This window comes from Maniola hyperantus, chromosome 4, assembly GCF_902806685.2.
Source record: "Maniola hyperantus chromosome 4, iAphHyp1.2, whole genome shotgun sequence".
NCBI lineage: Eukaryota > Metazoa > Arthropoda > Insecta > Lepidoptera > Nymphalidae > Maniola > Maniola hyperantus.
The window spans coordinates 12,095,762-12,115,118 of NC_048539.1; the positions used below are offsets into that span (position 1 = coordinate 12,095,762).

General features: G+C 36.9%; 2 protein-coding genes across 3 annotated transcripts; one reads left to right on the plus strand and one right to left on the minus strand.

Annotated features, from left to right (window-relative positions):
* The first annotated feature begins 299 nt into the window (after window positions 1-299).
* LOC117981864 (uncharacterized) lies at window positions 300-2,802 on the plus strand. The gene is made up of 2 exons (XM_034968101.2): window positions 300-453; window positions 560-2,802. Exons 1-2 carry the CDS (start codon window positions 430-432, stop codon window positions 1,535-1,537), a joined length of 1,002 nt encoding a protein of 333 aa, XP_034823992.1. The 5' UTR covers window positions 300-429; the 3' UTR covers window positions 1,538-2,802.
* On the minus strand, window positions 1,695-17,344 carry CkIIbeta (casein kinase II subunit beta). Of its 2 annotated transcripts, none has more exons than XM_034968116.2 (8): window positions 17,228-17,344; window positions 16,902-16,977; window positions 16,694-16,796; window positions 15,301-15,400; window positions 14,488-14,579; window positions 13,311-13,500; window positions 10,212-10,309; window positions 1,695-2,919 (listed from the first exon to the last, which is right to left on the minus strand). In XM_034968116.2, exons 2-8 carry the CDS (start codon window positions 16,971-16,973, stop codon window positions 2,888-2,890), a joined length of 687 nt encoding a protein of 228 aa, XP_034824007.1. In that variant the 5' UTR covers window positions 16,974-16,977; window positions 17,228-17,344; the 3' UTR covers window positions 1,695-2,887. The 2 variants fall into 2 exon arrangements, with proteins under 2 accessions (XP_034824007.1, XP_034824006.1); XM_034968115.2 differs by having other exon boundaries at window positions 1,695-2,922.
* Between the last annotated feature and the right edge of the window lie 2,013 nt (window positions 17,345-19,357).

The following is a 19,357-nucleotide window of genomic DNA, read 5'->3' on the forward strand; positions in this document are numbered from 1 at the left end:
GCACAGCTGTCAAATGCCGTCGTGACATCAAACCATAGAGGTATAGAGAGCATAGATATAGGAATAACAACTATATAAAGCAACTCAAAGAATTTATTTTTATTTTATATTTTTTTATTGGAATTATGCTCTAGCTTAGAACAAAGAGGACGTTAGTTCTGATTTTCGCCACACGTCAACATAGCCTTGTCGCACTGTAATATATATGCATCTCTTTGCATGTTTGGCTTGGCCAGAGTATAGGTTCCATAGAGTAAACATAGCCTATGATTGTCTCTTGTCAAGTGTCACTGAACTGTCAAGTTTGCAACAATTTTTTTCAAAACAATAAATAGAGTTCTGTGAAAACAATACAATAATAATTTCAGGGTATTCTCGTCTTTAGCAAATCTTCTTCGTTTTTAACTAAATTGTTGATTTTATAATAAGATGGACAAGGAATTCATTATTCCGGTAAGTAATATCTCTTTTTAGTGTAGGTACCAAGGACTTTTAGAATTTAGAATACCTATGACTCATTTCCAACCAATAATAAGTAGGTATTTTTATTATATTGCAGGATAGTGGCGTAATATTTGGTCACCAACCCTGCCAAACTAAAGATGCGAAATGGTTGTGTTTGGAAAATGTTTACGAAAAATGTTATCGGCCGCACATGTACGACATCGGCGGAACTTACATCGAAGACCTTCCTCATTATTGGTTCTATTACAAAATTGAAATTGTAGGAAAACTGTTTCTTTTGCACATTTTTGTAAGCAGTCGAAGCGAAGGTACATTTAATGTTTCAATAAGTTGTAACAGTGAGATAGTATTCAAGAGGAAACAGCGTCTGGCTTATCTGACTTCGTCGCTCAAAACTCACAAATTTGAAAAAGCACCAGAGATGTCTCAAAACTATTTAATAACATACTGTTTCTCGGATCTTGATATAGAAATCATGAAAAGCATGAAGTTGTATATACCTGTCTCATTTGATGATTTTCCAAGCGGTGATGGCACAAGAGAGGCAGATAGAGATCATGACCTCCGAGCGCTTTTGCATGATCCATTTGGAGCTGATTTTGTGATAGAATCAGCCGATGGTGAAAAGTTTAAAGTTCATAAAACATTCCTGAGTGCACACAGTGAAGTATTCAAGGCAATGTTAAAGGAGAACACTGCAGAGAGTCAAAATAGTTACATGAAGATGGTAGACGTGAACAAGGAAGACTTAAAATTCATCATAGAGTATATTTACACTGGTACTATAGAAGATTTAGAGGGCAGTAACTTCTTCAACCTGCTCATGTTGGCTGATCGGTACAACCTACAAGGTCTGAGAGAGTTATCAGAGTGTGCACTTGCTTCTCAAACCACCTTAGACAATGTCATTGAAACTTTAGCTGTTGCAGATTTATATAATGCAGAAAATTTAAAAATAGCAGCACTTAAGTATATAAAATGTAATAATGTTGCCATCCACAACAGTATGTTTGAAGAACTCAATAGTGCCGAGTTAATACGAGAGATTTGCCAATTTCTGGTACCTAGCTAAGTGTAACCAGGGAGTTGATAGTTGCATTTTGTACTTCATTTAAGTTTTTGAAAAATATTATTGAAATGTACAATTTTTTTACCATTTAGTGGAGCTTTAATTGTATAAGGAATGTGAATTTGTTTAAGATCAAAATATGTTAATAAATGAAAAGATATTTTATAAAGAAAACATAAAAATAAACTTTATTGAAATTTAAACATAACTTGTTAAATTAGATTAGATTGGATTCCAAGGTGCCACCTCCACGAGAGAGCATCACTGCATAAGACTTACTACTGCATCATCAAATTCACATCAAAAATATTACCTACAAGTCATGCTGCATTGGTTGATGCCTCAAAATGGTTAGCACCCACTGAGGTTTTGCCTCTTATCATTTGTATGGGATAACGTAACATAAAACTTCTTTCCGCTGATAGATTCCTAGTTCTTAGAGCTTTGAATGACAGTAAAGGGAATGCATCGGCACTGGCTCTATTCTGTTCTGTATGGATTGATCGAACAATCCGGAAATAAGTCCAGTCTGTTCAACTACTCTTATCTAAGATCCGAAGCTAGATAAAAGAGCTAAGCTAGTGAGTGTCAGCTAAACTGGAAATGACTGATTTCGATCGTCACAATAGGATAGTACGCGACAGATCGGGGTGGGGACGCACTGCACACCCACACAGCCCCTGCGCTAACCCGGTGCGGGTGAGCCTCCGGTGATGTGCAGGTGTGGGGCGTACCCTCGCCTCATACCCCGATTGCCATCTCAACCTGTCGCGGACTATAAATGCCTACTTGGTGTCAAATAACGGTGGTCAGGTGCAGGATGCTATGAAGGGGTTGGTCCGTAAACACGACGACGAAATTGACTATGTCTACGTGATAAATGATAATCGCAATTATTCAGAAAAGCTGACCTGCCAGTTTTATTATTTAGCTGGGTATAGAAAAATAAAGATAACAAAATGAGTTTTAGGTTTTGTTGTTGTTTTTAAATTTCTTAAGGTCAAGTCAAAAAGTGATATCAAAAAGTAATAAAGTTTAAGATAGGTAATGATTATGAGACTCCTAAGCTGAACAAAAGCGCCGCGAGAGTCTTGAGCCGCCCCGGGGCCATGACCCCTATTCCCATAGGGTAACTAGGTACACCCAGCACATAGGCCAGAATACTACTTTATCATCTATGGGTATGCAGAAATAACTATTGTGATACGTTCGCTTGGAGCTGGCGCCTTGAAAGTGAAACATTGGAAGTAACTAATAAATAAATACGATATACGTGAGTTAAGGTTGTTTGTCAACTCAAGCACCACTGTCCTTCACACCCTGTGCTTGAGGCTCGCTTCAATGGGCTTACGATCATTTTGGAATGTTACTTGTCGCCTTCGTCTCTGCTGCAAAAAACATTGTTTGATATTAAAATGAAAATAAGATGCATTCTTTTTCGATTGAAAGTAGGTAGACCAAAATTTATAGGATCTTAAAGCCCGTTTTTCACCTAGAGGAGCGGAGAGATGTTTTCAGTTAACTAATCAGATTTTTAAAAGATGACATATTTTTCAAGTTCATAAGTATTGGGTTGCCTGGAAGAGATCACTATAGTGATAAGGTCGCCCTTTGTTTTTCAAGTGTATCCTGTATTCTTACTCTCTGTAAATTTATTAACAATAAAGTTGTTTTAAATTTTAATTTTAATTTTTTCGTCATCTATTAAGTCTCATTGGTCAATTGAAAACATCTCTACGCTTCGCTTAGGTGGGAACCTTAGGTTGGTTTTTTCTCGCACTGATCGTCAGCGCCAGAGACTACTGCGTAGCTACCTAGTCAGCGTTTTTCAGACGCTTCATAGAACGCATTCTATAGTCCGCGACAGGTTGAGATGGCAATCGGAGTATGAGACGGGGGGACGCCCGCCCACACCGAGTTAGCGCGGGAGCTGTGCACAGGCCCGGGCAGGTGTACGGGGCTTCCCCTCCCCGATTGCCAGCTCAACCAGTCGCGCACTATGCATACTAATGTGTCGGCGCCGACGATCAGCGTGAGAAAAAATCAAACTTAAGCCTGAAACAAAAACGTGCCAAAATCTGTAATGCCAGTCATACTGAAAGCGCGCGTACTCGTGTACGATTTGTAATACAAGAAAATGTAGAAGCACGCCATTACTATGGGCGAGGCTTTTACACGAACTGGCCAGTGTAAATACATTCATAAAGTTTTTGTATAAGGGTGTGTTTCCACTGAAGCGGAGCGGAGTGAAGACGTGAGTTTTTGATCAATCGTACCATTGAGAGATGACGTGATAAAATAATCACATCATCGAACAATAAACTGATCGGACAATTGAACAAGTCTCCGCTCGCTCTGCTTCTGTGGAAACGCACCCTTACAACTGTCACGTCACGTGTTATATGTGTCAGGGTTAGCTCATTACAAATTACTCTGAATATTTTTTGTTCTTACTGGTTTTTCTTTTTGATAATAATTTTACCTTTACAGAAGTGTTATCTGAATGATACACAAATTATTTTTCACATATCTACGTGTATAATGAACTGAAATGGAAATGATTCGTCACGGACATGACTTATCTTCGAGGAATTACACCACAAGCAAAATGTGATTTTGTAATTTCTCTGTTCACATGGAGAATGAAAAGTCCTTATATTTTTTTATTGTGTAAAAGAAAAAAGTATTCTGGCCATTCTCTCTTTGATATGAAATTTAGTTTTATTCCTGTGATGCTATTTCTACAACCAAACAAAATACCTACTGCAATACGGCAAATTTTAATAATATTAGAAAATTAAAATGAGTATACTACAGTAACCGTGATAAACATCATTACTAGCTACTACACAAATATTTATATCTTAATTAATAATATTGTTATTATTATTTTGGAAGGCTGTTCAAACAGAGAGTTGTGCCGTTATAATATTAACAATGCTTAGCGGAAGGAAAGACGAGTGGTTAACATGCAGGATAAGCAAGAAAAAGGCCAAAAGTAGTCATATTGTTTATTTATATTTAACTGGTGTACACCAATATATCCATACATAACCAAAAAACCACCGAAATAACGCATCAATGTAAAACCGACCTAAATACCTAGTTAGATATATAAAAATAAAAACTTACATGACCCCTATTTAAGTCAACTTTTATAAATATAAGGATTTTTAACTTTTTAAGGCTCTGTAAGTATCGCAACTGCCGTATGTAATAATTAGTTATGTTAAGAGAAGTTTATTTCATAGCGCTCTCCAAACAAACGTAGTTTGGTACTTATTTTAATATTAATTATATTATTAAACAATTCAACTCAATTAAATTTTGTAGGCAGGTTCTTGAAAAGGAGATCTGTGTCTGGTTTTTCATATTTTTGTGAAAATGTGTAGCTTTAAAGTTACAAGGATTCAAAGATTTACACACAAATGTTTAAGCCCCGTGTAACATTGAAATTACACATTTTTACGGAAATCTGACAAGCTACAGAGACATATTTGTTTCTAAAATGTGTGTTCGACAAAATTTTGTTGAGTTCGATTGGTTAATTAATATTCAAATGAGAACCAAACTACATTTGTATGGAAAGCGCTGGGGAGCGCGCTAGGGCAAACTTCTCTTAAACTTTAACAGACACATTGCCAAGTTACTTGTAAATGCTACAACAAATGACCATTACTCAGTGTCTACACTATGGAATGGTATAGCAAATGAAAGTGAACTATAATATTATCTATTTGCATTAGCCACGAGTGGCGATGTGATCTACATGTTAGCAATGGACAACGTAAGCCCAGAGGCCGTTAATTTTCTAAAAAAAAATTGAGTACTTTATAAAAGTCGAAAGTTTGTAAACCTTCCGCCATAGTTTGACAGCTTTAGGGCGCGATTCCACTGAACTAGAGCGGAGCGGAGACATGCTCAATACACTAATCAGGTTATGGTTAGATGACGTAATAACAGTCTGATTAGTTGAAAAACACATCTCCACTCAGCTTCACTTCAGTGGAAACTCTCACTCTATTACTTCGCCTCCACACTTCACTCTTACGCCCGTAGCAGACCTCTGCCTCGAAATTAATCCATCGAAAAGGCTACACATTCTGCTTAGAAAAACGTCACCCAATTGCGAAACGGCCTGTTCTAACACAGGCATTTAACTAAGAGTCAATTTTCTCTCCCGTGGAAAAGAGACGGGACTTGAAGTCAAATCTCTGCGTTTTGCTTCTATTTAAGACTCGTTATTAACTTAAGCGGACCGGAGAGATGTGTTCAATAAGGTTTTTAAAAGATGACGCAATAGTTTTTTAACGTCAACCTAATATCTGATTGGTCTTTTTTTTGTTGCAAGATAGGCTTACTAAACGCATCTCCTCTGAGATCCGCTTTGGTCGATACCCGGCCTGAGGCGCAACGGTGAGTGAGTCACGCCTCACCTCGTATGACTTAAGGTTCGTACGCACCTGAGCGGCGCGGCGCGGCGCTTCAGTCCGACTGCAGAACGCGTCACCTCAGGCCGCTCGACGGTGCCTACCGCACTACAACTTCAGTACGCGGCACCTCGCGTCACTTGCGCGTCACTTTTATACCCGTTCGCGTACGAGCGCGAAGCGCCGCGCCGCGCCGCTGGGTATGTCGCACTAGCGTCACTGCACTGCGCGTCGCTTCGCTGCGCTTCAAAATATTCTCTCCAACCGTGCCGCGCGGCAACGCGCGGTGAAGCGCTGTGCAGCGCCGCTCTAGTGCGATATGCGCCATACAAAATGATAGAAATGATATTTTGAAGCTCTGTGCCGCGACGTGCAGCTCGCTGAAGCGCCGCGCCGCGCCGCTCAGGTGCGTACGAACCTTTATCTTCATGAATCGCTTACTACATAGGTTCACGGTTTCTTCTTTCACCTTTTAGGGTGCGTTCCTATAAAGACTGAGTGGAGTGGAGACGATATGTTTTTTCGATCAATCTGATTTTATTGAGAGATGACGTAATAAAATTAAACATTATCACCTCATCTAACAATAACCTGGTCGAAGACAAGTCTCTGCTCCAGCGGAAACGCACCTTAAGATATCTGTCCATTTAGCGGAGCGGACGTATTCAGCAGACCAATTAGATTCCACAGAAATGAGCCGAAAATTTATAACGACACCTCTCAATAACCTGACTAGTCTACTGAGGACATCTCCGCTCCTCTACAATGGACAGGCACTCTTATGAAACACCCCAAAAGAGCCTACAGGTTCTCGGACCACAAGTTAATCTCAATAATGTATGAATTTGTGACACTGGCTAGAAGGTTGCGGTTGGTTTGTCTCTGAGTACAAGTATAAAGATGGTTGGTCAAATAACCCTCTAAAGCAAACATTTGTGTGTGCAAATTGTCTCTCACCACGATAAAATTGTTCTTAAACTTTTTAACTGATACAGATTCATCCAAGCTGTCATTCAAGAGTGAAAATTTGGACTATTGATGTTAAGGGACCATTCATTAGATTTTCCCTTACTTATCACTCCATGTAGGGTAGGTACATATAAAATTCATCTACCGCGCACCGCCTTGTAGCCTGTGAGGGCCAGACCTTATTTTATAAAAGCTGAAAGTTAAGCGATTATGAAGTTAAGATCATGGTGGTTTCGGGAGATAACACGTAACAAAGACGCAAAAAATCTTTCGTTGAAGTATAATTTTTTTATATATTTTCTTCGGAATATTAATATAAATCGCGCCATGCATTGTTTTAGACACTCAAGGCATATTACAAATTAAGGGTGTCTGGCAGGGTAATATCTAAATCGGAACCCACGAAGTTATAAGTAAAAGTGAGACTTGCACTCCTAATACCTATCTATATAAAATAAATATTTATACTTAGTACATGACAGGTCGAGATGAAACCGGGTGGGGACGCCCCGCACAGCACCCACGTTAATCCGGTGCGGGATAGCGCGGATGACGTACGGGTGTGCAGGGCGTCCCCCCGCCTCATACCCCGATAGCGATCTCGATCTGTCGCGTACCGTACTATACTTAACGCTATCGTAGTCGAACTGGGATATCGATAAGTAGGTATTTGCTTCAAGTACCTATTAGGAGCGCTAGATCCATCTTAACTCATTCTTGACCGAACCAGCGAACGAAAAAAAAGTGAATACTAACTTTTTCAACTATTGTGACACGTATTGTAATTTTTTTCCGACCTTTTCTAAATTGTCTAGTTATTATTGAATAATCCCCAATAGAAAACGCACATTCAGCCAAACTTAAAAAAAGCGAAGTTAAAAAGGGGACATGTGAAACAAAAGTTTTTGTACCTATATATCCTTTCACGACTGATAGGAAATCTCCATTAATGAGTATAAGTGGAATAACCCGTAATGAACACTGCCTGACTGCTTAGGCTAGGTTAATTTTTTTAAGTAGTTACTTGTAGTTTTACTGCACTTTTGATATTACCATAAAATGAGAGAGCTTGAGCTTGAGAGTAATTGACTTTCTTCTTTCAATTCAGTACACAATTTGGAGCAACAAGTCTTTTTCTTTTAAACCCCACTTGAGTTTCAGTTTTGTGATCCATTTCACGAGGATGTATAAATCATAATCAGAAGCTTCTGGAGTATATATTTGATTATGGATCAATGAAACAAGGGTTTCAACTTACACCAAAAATGAAAAGAACTTGTCATACTTTGTTACAGTTCTATTCCATAGCATTACACATGCATTATCTAGTCTAGCAAGTCAACTTCAAAACTGATGACATTGTGAAGCTCTATGTATTTATGTAGGTGTTGCAATATTTGGTAAAAAAATCTCAAATATTGTGTTGCATAGCAAATAGCAATGTTTTCTTCTAACAAGGTTTCATAGCTCGGTAAATCTAACACATCAAACAGTACCAATTTGTTCAAACACCCATTTCTAATAAGTACTGTATTGTATTGGATTGGTTTAGCAGTACGAAGCTTAGAGTAGACTGATCAAGCACCAAGAAATTAATTATTTATTTATTTTAATGTAGATAAAAAATGCCAAATTAATCGTGGTATGTACCCATTATCTACAATAAAATATGTCATTAAACCACGAAATAAGCTTAAAACATTAATTTATTATTTGTTTAGTAGCCACTTTTTTCACCAGTTCTCCAAAGGGTCCAAGGTTTTAAGTATTAATTATTAGTATGATTAGAATAGAATAGAATAGAATGTTTTTTTATTCATGTAAACTTTTTAAAAGTGCTTATGAATAGTCAGGTAGTTTTAATTTACCACTGGTTCGGAACGCCGTAAATCACTTCCGACAAATAGCTTTTATAGGCTGTAGTATTTTGTATGGGCAGATTTTTTTTAGTGGCATCTTTTTTTTGCCGGTTTAACAAATGGCTCAAGGGAAAATTTATAGCTTTGAAACTATGCCTCTTTGACTGTCGGTTTTAAAGAGCCGTCGTTGGCGTAATCCAGTAAATTTCCAATGCTCATTTTTGGATTTGCACTGCTATAGCAGTTACGGTTGTTATGATTTGGACAGCAGAATTTTGCCATGCATACATGGGGCTTAACAATAAAGTAATGTACCTATCAGTCGTGTAATGGATCAGGTATGTATGTATGTATGTAGAACAAGGCTCAATGGCAGTTTACTTTACCTTTTTAAGGATTTTTATTTTGATGATCTCCCAAAAAAATATATGAAAAATATCTAAAAAAAAAATATATATAAATAGTCGTGTGATAACGGCTTACAAGTCCAGGTAGGTATGGGATATGTTCTGGCATAGTCTATAAAAATAGGTATTTATTATCCCACCAAAGAAAATCAAAGTACCTATCAGCCGTGTCACCTTTTACAGGGCCTGGTATGTAAGACATTTTCTGGCATAGTCTAAAAAATATATAAAATTTTTAACAAAAAAGTTTAGGTTTTAGGGATTTATTCTCCATCTACGAAAATCAAAAATCTATAATTCGTGTTAGGTATAATAGGACCAGGTATATGTATGGAACATATTCTGGCATAGATTAGCAAAACAATTTAATGTTACGGCGCCTACCGAAATAAAGAAATGTTCTTATTAGTCATATAGATAATAATAGGGCCAGTTATGTATGGAATACACTCTGGCAGTCTTGGAGTATATCTCCTTCCTAAGTAAATAAATGAACTTATCAGTCGTGCACGGGTTAATATATTCTGGCATGGCATATATTTTTCTTAACACTTTCTCTTTTTTGCTAAGAAGCAATAAAAAGAAGTGTTAAGAAAAAAGTTTTGGGATTTATCCTCCTGCCTAAGAAAAGCAAAGTATTTAACATGTAATGGATAGTAAAGCCAGTCATACATGGAACTTGTTCTGGCATGGTCTTAGCAAAAAAAAGGAAAGTGTTAAGAAAAAGGTTTAGGGATTTATTCGCCTCCCTAAGAAAAGCAAAGTACCTATCAGACGTGCAACGGATAATAAGGACATGGAACAATTCGGCCAATTTTAACAAATAAAAATGAATGTTACGGAGTTATCTCCTGCCTAATGTACCTATCAGTCGTGAGGCATAATAGGGCCAGGCATGTAAGTATGGGGCATATTCAGCCGTTTCGAGATGGGAATGGTCTCGTCTCGCAGTGAATCTGTATCGAGGCGCAAGGCTCAGGGCAGGTGGCGCGGAACGGCGTCTAGCGTTTACCGTTGTTGTACGAGAGAGTCCGCAGCGGCGCTTTGAAGTTTGCCGCCGCCTGCTGTTGGATCTGGTACGCGAGCGGGTGGATCTTGAAGCCGTACAACCTGGGGTACAAAAATAAATAATGAACTTTATTGTTTGCATTCATCATGATGATCAACCCATCGCCGGCTCACTACAGAGCACGGGTCTCCTCTCAGAGTGAGAAGGGTTTGGCCATAGTCTACCACGCTGGCCATGTGCAGATTGGTAGACTTCACACACCTTTGAGAACATTATGGAGAACTCTCAGGCAAGCAGGTTTCCTCACGATGTTTTCCTTCAACGTTAAAGCAAGTGATATTTAATTACTTAAAACGCACATAACTTCGAAAAGTTAGAGGTGCGTGCTGGGGATCGAACCCCCGACCTCCGATTGGAAGGCGGACGGCCTAACCACTAGGCTATCACAGCTTGTTTGCATTATTGCTAGATTATTACTAGATATCCTACAGTAGTTTATCTCAGGTATAAGTCACAAACTCAGCATTGATAAAAATGCTGATCTGTCATCCTAATCTAAAAACGATATCTGTAAAATGTTTAAGAGTACCAAAAGCATGGGAATTCAGAAAAACTAATGTTTCTAAAAAAGTTAGCTACGTAGGACCTGCTGCTGGGTGCATGTAAAATGTATCACTGCCTGTTACAATATTCCAACAATGAAGTTTAAATAAGCCACACCTCATAAACTACTACTATAATAATAAATAAATAAGCCTTTTATTACTGAAAAAGGTACAAATTTACAATATTATTACAATTCTAAATGTGTAATTAGATACATGCTTTTTGCTTTAGGTATAAGTACATAATATAGTTTCTTAAAGTTACAGTAAGCAAGTTGGTTTACAATATTTTCTGGTTTTTATTTTATAGAACACAATTTTTGAATTTATTAATACATCTGAATATTTAAAATTTTTGATACTAAATCACAATTTTTTAAAAATTTGAAAAAACATTTATTTTTATTTTTATGGTAAGCTGAGACTTATTATGGTATCTATTATTATTTGCTATGTATAATAGTTATATAATACTAATTTACAATTCAAATTTTTATTATTTTTATCATTTATAACAATATTTATATATAACAATTATCTTGTTTTTTATTATATGATTTATTATTATGTTTTTTTTTTACGATGTTAAAAGAATGTAGGTACTATGTAAATCTCACATTGCATAATATATTAATCTGAATGTTCTTATTTATATAGTGTTATGCCTATTAAAATTTTAATACAATTTGATGAAATATTACTATTCTATACTGTCTATAACTGACAATAAAAATTAATCACAAGCAATTCTCTTTCCTATCTTCATAATAAGTAAGTAGGTATATAGGTTATAGAATTTATAATGGGCATAACGTTCCACATACAAGTAAATAGATAACTATTTTATTATATTTAAGATGACCTAATTATGACAAGTATATTTTTTAATTCCATGTATTAAAGAGTACAAGTACTTACAATGTAACTTAAAATAACGGCAATACCAGTATAAATAATTTATTAAGTTTGAGTAATCCTATTTAAGTAAATATTTTTAACTATGGTAAGTACTATGTTCTGCTATTTTCAGTTCGCCTTTTAGGCGAAGGCCTCCTCCTGTTGGTTATATTTTTCTTAATATTATATTTTATTACTCTTTGTCTTCTAGACTTTCCATTTTCACCATCAGAAGGGTTGTAGTCTAGCACTCCCACGGTGACCAGCCGGCTTGGGAGGCAGAGAGGGGCAATCTTAAGTTTAAAGTTATTTTTGCTTTTGAATTTTATGCTGTTTTCGTAACATTTTGTTATTTTTGTTGAATTTTACAACGTTATGATGGTTTGTCTCCAAAGGGGCGGATATATTTATTTTATACGCAGAACTTTTAGGAAGCAATTCTTTTTGGTTTTCTAAATAAACTATTTTGTCATATTTCAAAATCGCGTTTCTTCCTTGTTTTCTTTCTTCTTCAAGTTTTTTCCTTAATTCTTTCCTTTTTTCCAAGACTTCTTTGGGCAAATCCTCCATTATGTAATAATTTGTTTCTTTAAGACACTTTTTCTTTTTCAATAATTCTATTTTTTTCCCCACCGAAGACAAAACCACTATGACTGGTCTTAACTTATTTTTATTTTTACCCATTCTTCCTATGTATTCTATGCAGTTTTTATCAAAATTTAAATTCATTTTGCTGTTAATTATATTTATTATATTTTCTTCTAAATCTTGGTAGGTATTTTCTTTTTCCTCGATGCCAAAGAAGATTAAGTTTTTTCGTCTAATATATTTTTCCAAATAATTTATATGTTGCTGCTGCTTATTTATTTTTTCTTCTAGTTCGTTATATTTCTCCAAGATGACTAAGAATTTCTTATCAATATAATCACTTATTGCGTTTGTTATTTGTTCTTTCATATCTAGGAAGTCCTTTTTTTGCGAGTTAAACTGTTCTTTAATATCCTCTAGCAAGCGCGAAACACCTTCCATTGTTATTTTTTATTTTTATTTTACTCGTGGAATAGTGCCTAATGTGAAGTGATATCTCAGATAATTATTTTTTCCTAAATAGGTTATTTTTATTTCTTAGCACTTTCTCTTCGTTATAAGTACGTATTGCTCCCGTAATTTTATTTAGGTAGGTAGCTAGTTTTTAAGATTTAAATTTTAAATGTAGGTATGTAGAAATAATATCTGTATTAGAAGACCGGGATCGAATTCGGTGCTTTTTGTACTCGTCATTGGTCGAACATTCAACTCAACACTTCAATAGATTTAGCCTTTAGGTTATTTGCGGCAACAAGCAGGTAGGTAGGTAGGTAGGTGTGCAGTGCGACAAACGAATATTTTTATTCCAATTAAGTATTTTCATCAAACTTGGCACAAGAGATAACTTCGTAGGACCTATTTATTGTTGTGGTTTACATTAGGCATTAGTTTACCTTGTAATCGGCAAGTTTTATTGTTGCACATCGAACATTGGCGCCATGTTGGTACAATCGTCATGCGTATAAATAAAAAGCACTTTTATTTATACGCATGACACAAACTACTACTATACCTGGGCACAAATTGTGAGGCGGGACGCTTGGCTCGGTACTCAGGGTGCACCATGAACACCATGTGAGGGAAGCCAGTGCCAAAGAAAGCCCCATCGGTGTGGTGATGCCGAGAAGACTTGGGCGTGTACACATCCATGCAGCGCGGGCAGTAAAGCTTCACCATGGCTTCACCGGGAACATCTGACAATCCTGAGGAAATTAGTTCATTGAAAGTTAACTTCCAATGCAGATAATATAATAATATGATGTTGGCTGTTGCCAATTATTCAAATCAGCAACTCTTTATCAAACGTCAAAAATATTTGATGTGTTTTTTTTAGTTTGATCAATAAATAATTTGAAATGTTAACGCCAAACAACAAAGCAGAAGAGGAACCGAAGACGTGGATTTTGCGTAATTTGAAAGACTCTCTATTTAATAAAATCACAAAAAATAATCTATTTTGACATAGGCATATAAAGGGTGTAACCAGAACGCTGGCAAAAACGAAGACAGGTGAAAGTACTGGTGATTACTGGTATGGTACCACAAAAAAAAAAAACGTGAAGAAATATATAAAAATATTCCTATATTTTGTAAAATTTCATGATACGGACGATCCATAAGTAGGTCACTCGGAGTCATTGCCACGTCGTAGGTGGGGCGTTGACCCGAGTTTTGTACTACAAAATGAAGCAAATGGTTATGGGATTGTGTTTAGGTAGTATAACAATAATGCTAAGTGTTTGCTAGTGTTCTGGTTACATCCTGTATTTATAACATCATTATTACACTCTGTAATTACAAATTACAGTAAGCGGCAGAAAATAATGTACATCGACCTTTAAAATGAGCTTTCGGCTTTGCAGAACGTTGTTTCTGTTACTCATACCTAAAGTGACGTTTTGTCGGTCTCAACGACAGAGACAATGCTCTACAAAACTGCTATCTCTTTCCAAACGTTTTCTGCCGCGTACTGTAATAATTTTTTGGCAGTAATTTTCAACTATTAATTAAATGCTAAATTGTGAAACGTCATCATCATCCAATCGCTGGCTCACTACTGAACAAGTGTCTGCTCTCAGAATGTGGCCTGGCCAAGTGTGGATTGCCTTCACACACCAATGAAAAGCTTATAGAGAACTGTCAGACATGCAGATTTTCCCATGATGTTATATACAAGAGTAAAATCATACCAATAGGAAGCATGGATTGACATTCACAGTACACTCGTGGACAGTGGCCAAAGTCTCCAGCTTGAAATTTTTCTAACATCTGACCAATTCCTCTGAAACAAAAATAGCACCAAAATCATAATTGCTATACTTTTTTTCCTTGTATAGTACACATTGTAATTTAATTTATTTCTAGGAAAAATACTTGTGTATTTAAATTTAGATTTTATTTTGTTAATGATCAACTTAACTAATAAATCCACATTTCACACCTTTTTGTTACCACACAAAATAAGCAGAATTTTATGTAGTACTTATAAGTTTTTTGTTAAAATATATAATAATTAAAAAAAAAAATTATATTAATTTAAGAAAAATATTGGTTATTTCTATTTATTTAGGTAGTTTAGTTGGTGGGGGTCTTAACCATTAACTCAGACTGTTCACAAATGATGCAATTCATCAGACAATTCTCTTGCTTGTGCCTTCCTTATAGCAACATAGACAAAATATTGGTGCTCTGTGCCATTCAAATAAAGAAGTGAAGATAAGCAACTAAATTTTTAACTGAATTTGATTAAACGTCACTTGCTTTAATGGTGAAGGAAAACATCGTTAGTCCCGTCCAATCAACAAATTAATCGTAGATATACCCGTTATCTACATTATATCGTGAGGAAACCTGCATGCCTGAGAGTTCTCCATAGTACAAAGGTGTGTGAAGTTTGCCAATCCAGACTTGGAGAGCATGGTGCATTAAACCTTTCTCAATCTAAGACCCATGCTCAGTATTAGGCTGGTGATGGGTTGAGATGAATGAATGAAATATCTTACCTATTTGTAAGAATGTACCGTGCATGTATCAATCCATAGAGGATTTCTGAAGCCTGCTCCACTAAGTCAGATTGGTTCGGATTATCATCCAGGTCATCATCTAAAAAGAACACCTATAGTTAAAGAATTTAATTCCAAAAACTTGGAAGTATAATGAGGCTAATTCTGTTGTACACAATCTCAAAACTACACTTGATTGACATCGATACCATTAGATTTAGATCTGTCAATTTTGTTTAGATATCCTTTTCTGCAGAGAGTATTATAGCAACAATATATTTTGATTAAAGGCCGATTTTTCAATCGTCAAACAACTTTTCTCCGGGGAATAAAGAGGTTTTGACAGTTTTTAGGGTTCCGTACCTCAAAAGGAAAAACGGAACCCTTATAGGATCACTTTGTTGTCTGTCTGTCTGTCAAGAAACCTACAGGGTACTTCCCGTTGACCTAGAATCATGAAATTTGGCAGGTAGGTAGATCTCATAGCTGACATTTGGGGAAAAATCTGAAAACCGTGAATTTAGGGTTAGATCACACAAAAAAAAATTAAATTGTGGTCATGAACTAATAATTAGTATTTTCAACTTTCGAAGTGAGTGACTATATCAAGTGGGGTATCATATAAAAGGTCTTCACCTGTACATTCCAAAACAGATTTTTATTTATTTTTATGCATCATAGTTTTTGAATTATCGTGCAAAATGTCAAAAAAATACGACTGTAGTACGGAACCCTCATTGCGCGAGCTTGACTCGCACTTGGCTGGTTTTTCTATAGGAAATCTGTCAAAATGTCAAATTTACTCCTCAGATAAAATTATTTGACCATAGAAAAGTTGGGCCTTAGACTTATTTTAGTTTAAAGGTTATGTACAATAGAATTAGCTACATTAGAAATCTAATAATAACTACAATAGTTGATTGAACAAAGTGATGTTTCTATGTCTACTTGGGTGTATTTGCATTAGTCAATCTGTCTGTCAAAGCCTCATAACTTCTAAATAAATGCATATAATAAATTATTGCTTACTAGATGATGCCCACAACTGAATGAATCTCAATATCAGTATGGATGGATAATTCACAAAAAATATGTAACTCAATGGCCCCAAGCTGAGCAAATATTAAAATTAGTGATTAATCAAATAGAAATAAATATAATACACTTTTTAACTGTGCAAACAGTAAGAGGGGAAAGAGCTCTTCCTGATTACACTGATGTAGATCAGAAAAACCTACATCAATCATTATTACAATCTCAATAATTGTTGTGATTGGCTGAATTTGTGTTTTCTTTGTTGCAACAATGCATTGTAGCCTGCATGCATTGCACTGATTTCGCTGTGATTGACATAACCTAATTTGGGTCATATATATATAAAGTTGGTACTTACCAGGTTCTAAATCGAGTATCATATCCAAAGCCTGTCTATAGTGAGGCACTTGTTCATTGAGTCCAGTCAAGTTGAATTTATCATTTATATAATCTTCGTCAACCTGAAATATTTAAAACATAACTTAATATCACAGATCATCAACAATAAAACATGAATATAACTCAACTTTTTAAGTTTCGTGGGCAGTGGCCGCTGGCGAACTCACCTCACAATAGAATTCGTTTCCTCGAAGACCACAGAACCATGAAATCCATGATACCTCCTCCGAGCTGCTCATTTTCCTTAAATTAAAACTTTAACTAATAAATAAAACGACTACCTACTTGTATAAATTTAACAAAAAATACAACGCTTCCGATCATCAGTGCATCCAAATTGTTTGGCACATTCATCTATTTTCGTGCATAGATTACGAATTTCGATTAGATCATCGCACTATTGAAGTCACGGGCAATTATATTTACGAGTATTATGGTTAAAAATACGAAAATTTGACGAAATATTAAACAATTTAGTGTAAAGAAACCTCACCTTTTAGTGCCTTGATTAGCCACGCTTGACGGGACGAAATCTGCCTCGGGATGAGGGAGAATTTCAATTTGTTGTCCGTCGTATATGAGTTTGCGTTGTCTATGGCACAGATTAATAGGGATATGGTCTATGGTGAACGAGTGCGAAGCCGAAAGTGTCATACGTGATTTTTTTAATGGGTTAATTTCATGTTAATTTATTTAAAAACAAGAACAACAACTTATAAAAAGCCAAAATCATCAATCAATGCCTCAAAAATCAAAACAAAAGATTAATAATACTTCATGCTAGTTAATTAGAGATTATAGTTAAGTTAACTAGGTACGACATGGCTCTCTTGGCACTTGAATGACATTGACAGGGGGCGCTGTTGGAGAACAAATGATCTCTATGAACAAATCTTCAAATGCTTGGAATATTTAAAGAAGAACAAAGGGGACACTTGACGGCAACGTTAGTTCCGATTTTCGCCACGCGCTAAGATAGCCTTGTCGCACTGTAGATACGTAAAATCATTGATTTTCGTTAATAAATCAATGCGTAAAATGCCAAAATGCTCTCTCGGCTCTCGGCTCGCGCCATTGTAACTTTTTGTGTCAAATTTCATTCAAAAATAAATTGTTTTCAATAATTAGGTACCTATTTCTTTAAAATACTTGAGTCAAATTTGTTTGTCAAGATCTCACGTACCTACCTACACAATACATATTGACAAACAAAAAAGGTGGCCACGGTGATAAGACAAAAAAGAATCATTGTGTCATATTCTGTAGAAGTAGCCCTACTTTATACTTATTGCATCGTCATTAGGACCATAGAGTAGGATGTATATAATTAGGACCCTAGAATAATAAAGTAGAGGGGGATTCTAACATCAATGATTAGGACATTGGAATACACCTACGTAGTAGTAGATACATACAATTTCCTTGACTTATTGTGACGCTTACTGTTGGAGTGAGATATCTAAACGCATTTAAGCTCTTGATAGAACGTGACAAAATGATAAATTTTGTACTTATTACCGTGGCCACTTTTTTCGTTTGTCAAGATGTATTTTGTACGTGAGACCTTGACAAACAAGGTGATGTGAGGTTATGTTGACTCAAGTAGACATTTAAAAGAAATAATTGATTAAAAGAGAGTTAAAATGGCGCGTGAGGAGACATTTTTCAACCGACTTGCAAAAAGGAGGTGGTTCTCAATTCGGCAAATTCAAATTCTCAATTTACTGTTATAAATGTGATACGGTCAAAAGCACTTAATAGCTATAGGTATACTTTGGACTTGGGACAGGTCCCATGGGCAGCTGACAGATGATGCTGTTTCTCAGGGTGAGGTAGTCTTGGCGGTGTCTCTTGACATCGCTAATGCTTTTAACACCTTGCCTTGGAGCAGTATCAGGGAGGCGCTGAGATACCATGCGATGCCGGCATATCTCAGGCGAATCGTGGAGGCCTACCTGTCAGGCCGAGCCATTGTCTACCCGGCGCATGATGGGGAATGGGTAAGGCGAGAAGTCCAGTGCGGTGTTCCACAGGGTTCAGTTCTTGGACCTCTCCTGTGGAACATCGGTTATGATTGGGTACTGCGGGGGGCTAACGTGCGGGGTGTTGATCTGACGTGCTACGCGGATGACACTCTTGTGACAGCTCGAGGTAGCAATTTCAGAGAAGCGCGCGTCTTAGCGACGGCTGGAGTGGCCCAAGTCGTAGCGCGTATCCGGCGGCTGGGACTTCAAGTAGCCCTCAATAAGTCTGAAGCCCTGTGCTTTCATGGGCCAAGGAGAGCACCTCCGGCGGGCGAACATCTGGTAGTGGGCGGGGTTTCCATCGCTGTCGAGTCGACGATGAAGTACCTAGGACTCGTTCTCGACAGTCGTTGGAAATTCGAGGAGCATTTCCGACGCCTGGCCCCCAAACTAATTGGAGCTGCCGGGGCGCTCGGACGACTCCTCCCAAACGTGGGTGGGCCAAGTGCCAGCTGCCGCCGCTTGTATACGGGAGTGGTGCGATCGATGGCTCTTTACGGGGCACCTATCTGGGCGGATGCTCTGAACGCCTGCAATTGTACCCTGTTGCGAAGGCCGCAGCGAGTCATGGCGGTCAGAGTGGTAAGAGGTTATCGCAC

Excerpts from the sequence above, each read along its gene's own strand:
- LOC117981864 (XM_034968101.2), top strand. The coding sequence starts at position 430 with ATGGACAAGGAATTCATTATTCCG. Across the intron at positions 454-559 it reads ACAAGGAATTCATTATTCCG|GATAGTGGCGTAATATTTGG; the intron begins GTAAGTAATATC and ends ATTATATTGCAG.
- CkIIbeta (XM_034968115.2), bottom strand. The coding sequence starts at position 16,973 with ATGAGCAGCTCGGAGGAGGTATCATGGATTTCATGGTTCTGTGGTCTT. Across the intron at positions 14,580-15,300 it reads CGGTACATTCTTACAAATAG|AGGAATTGGTCAGATGTTAG; the intron begins GTAAGATATTTC and ends TTTTTGTTTCAG. Across the intron at positions 13,501-14,487 it reads TCAATCCATGCTTCCTATTG|GATTGTCAGATGTTCCCGGT; the intron begins GTATGATTTTAC and ends TAATTTCCTCAG.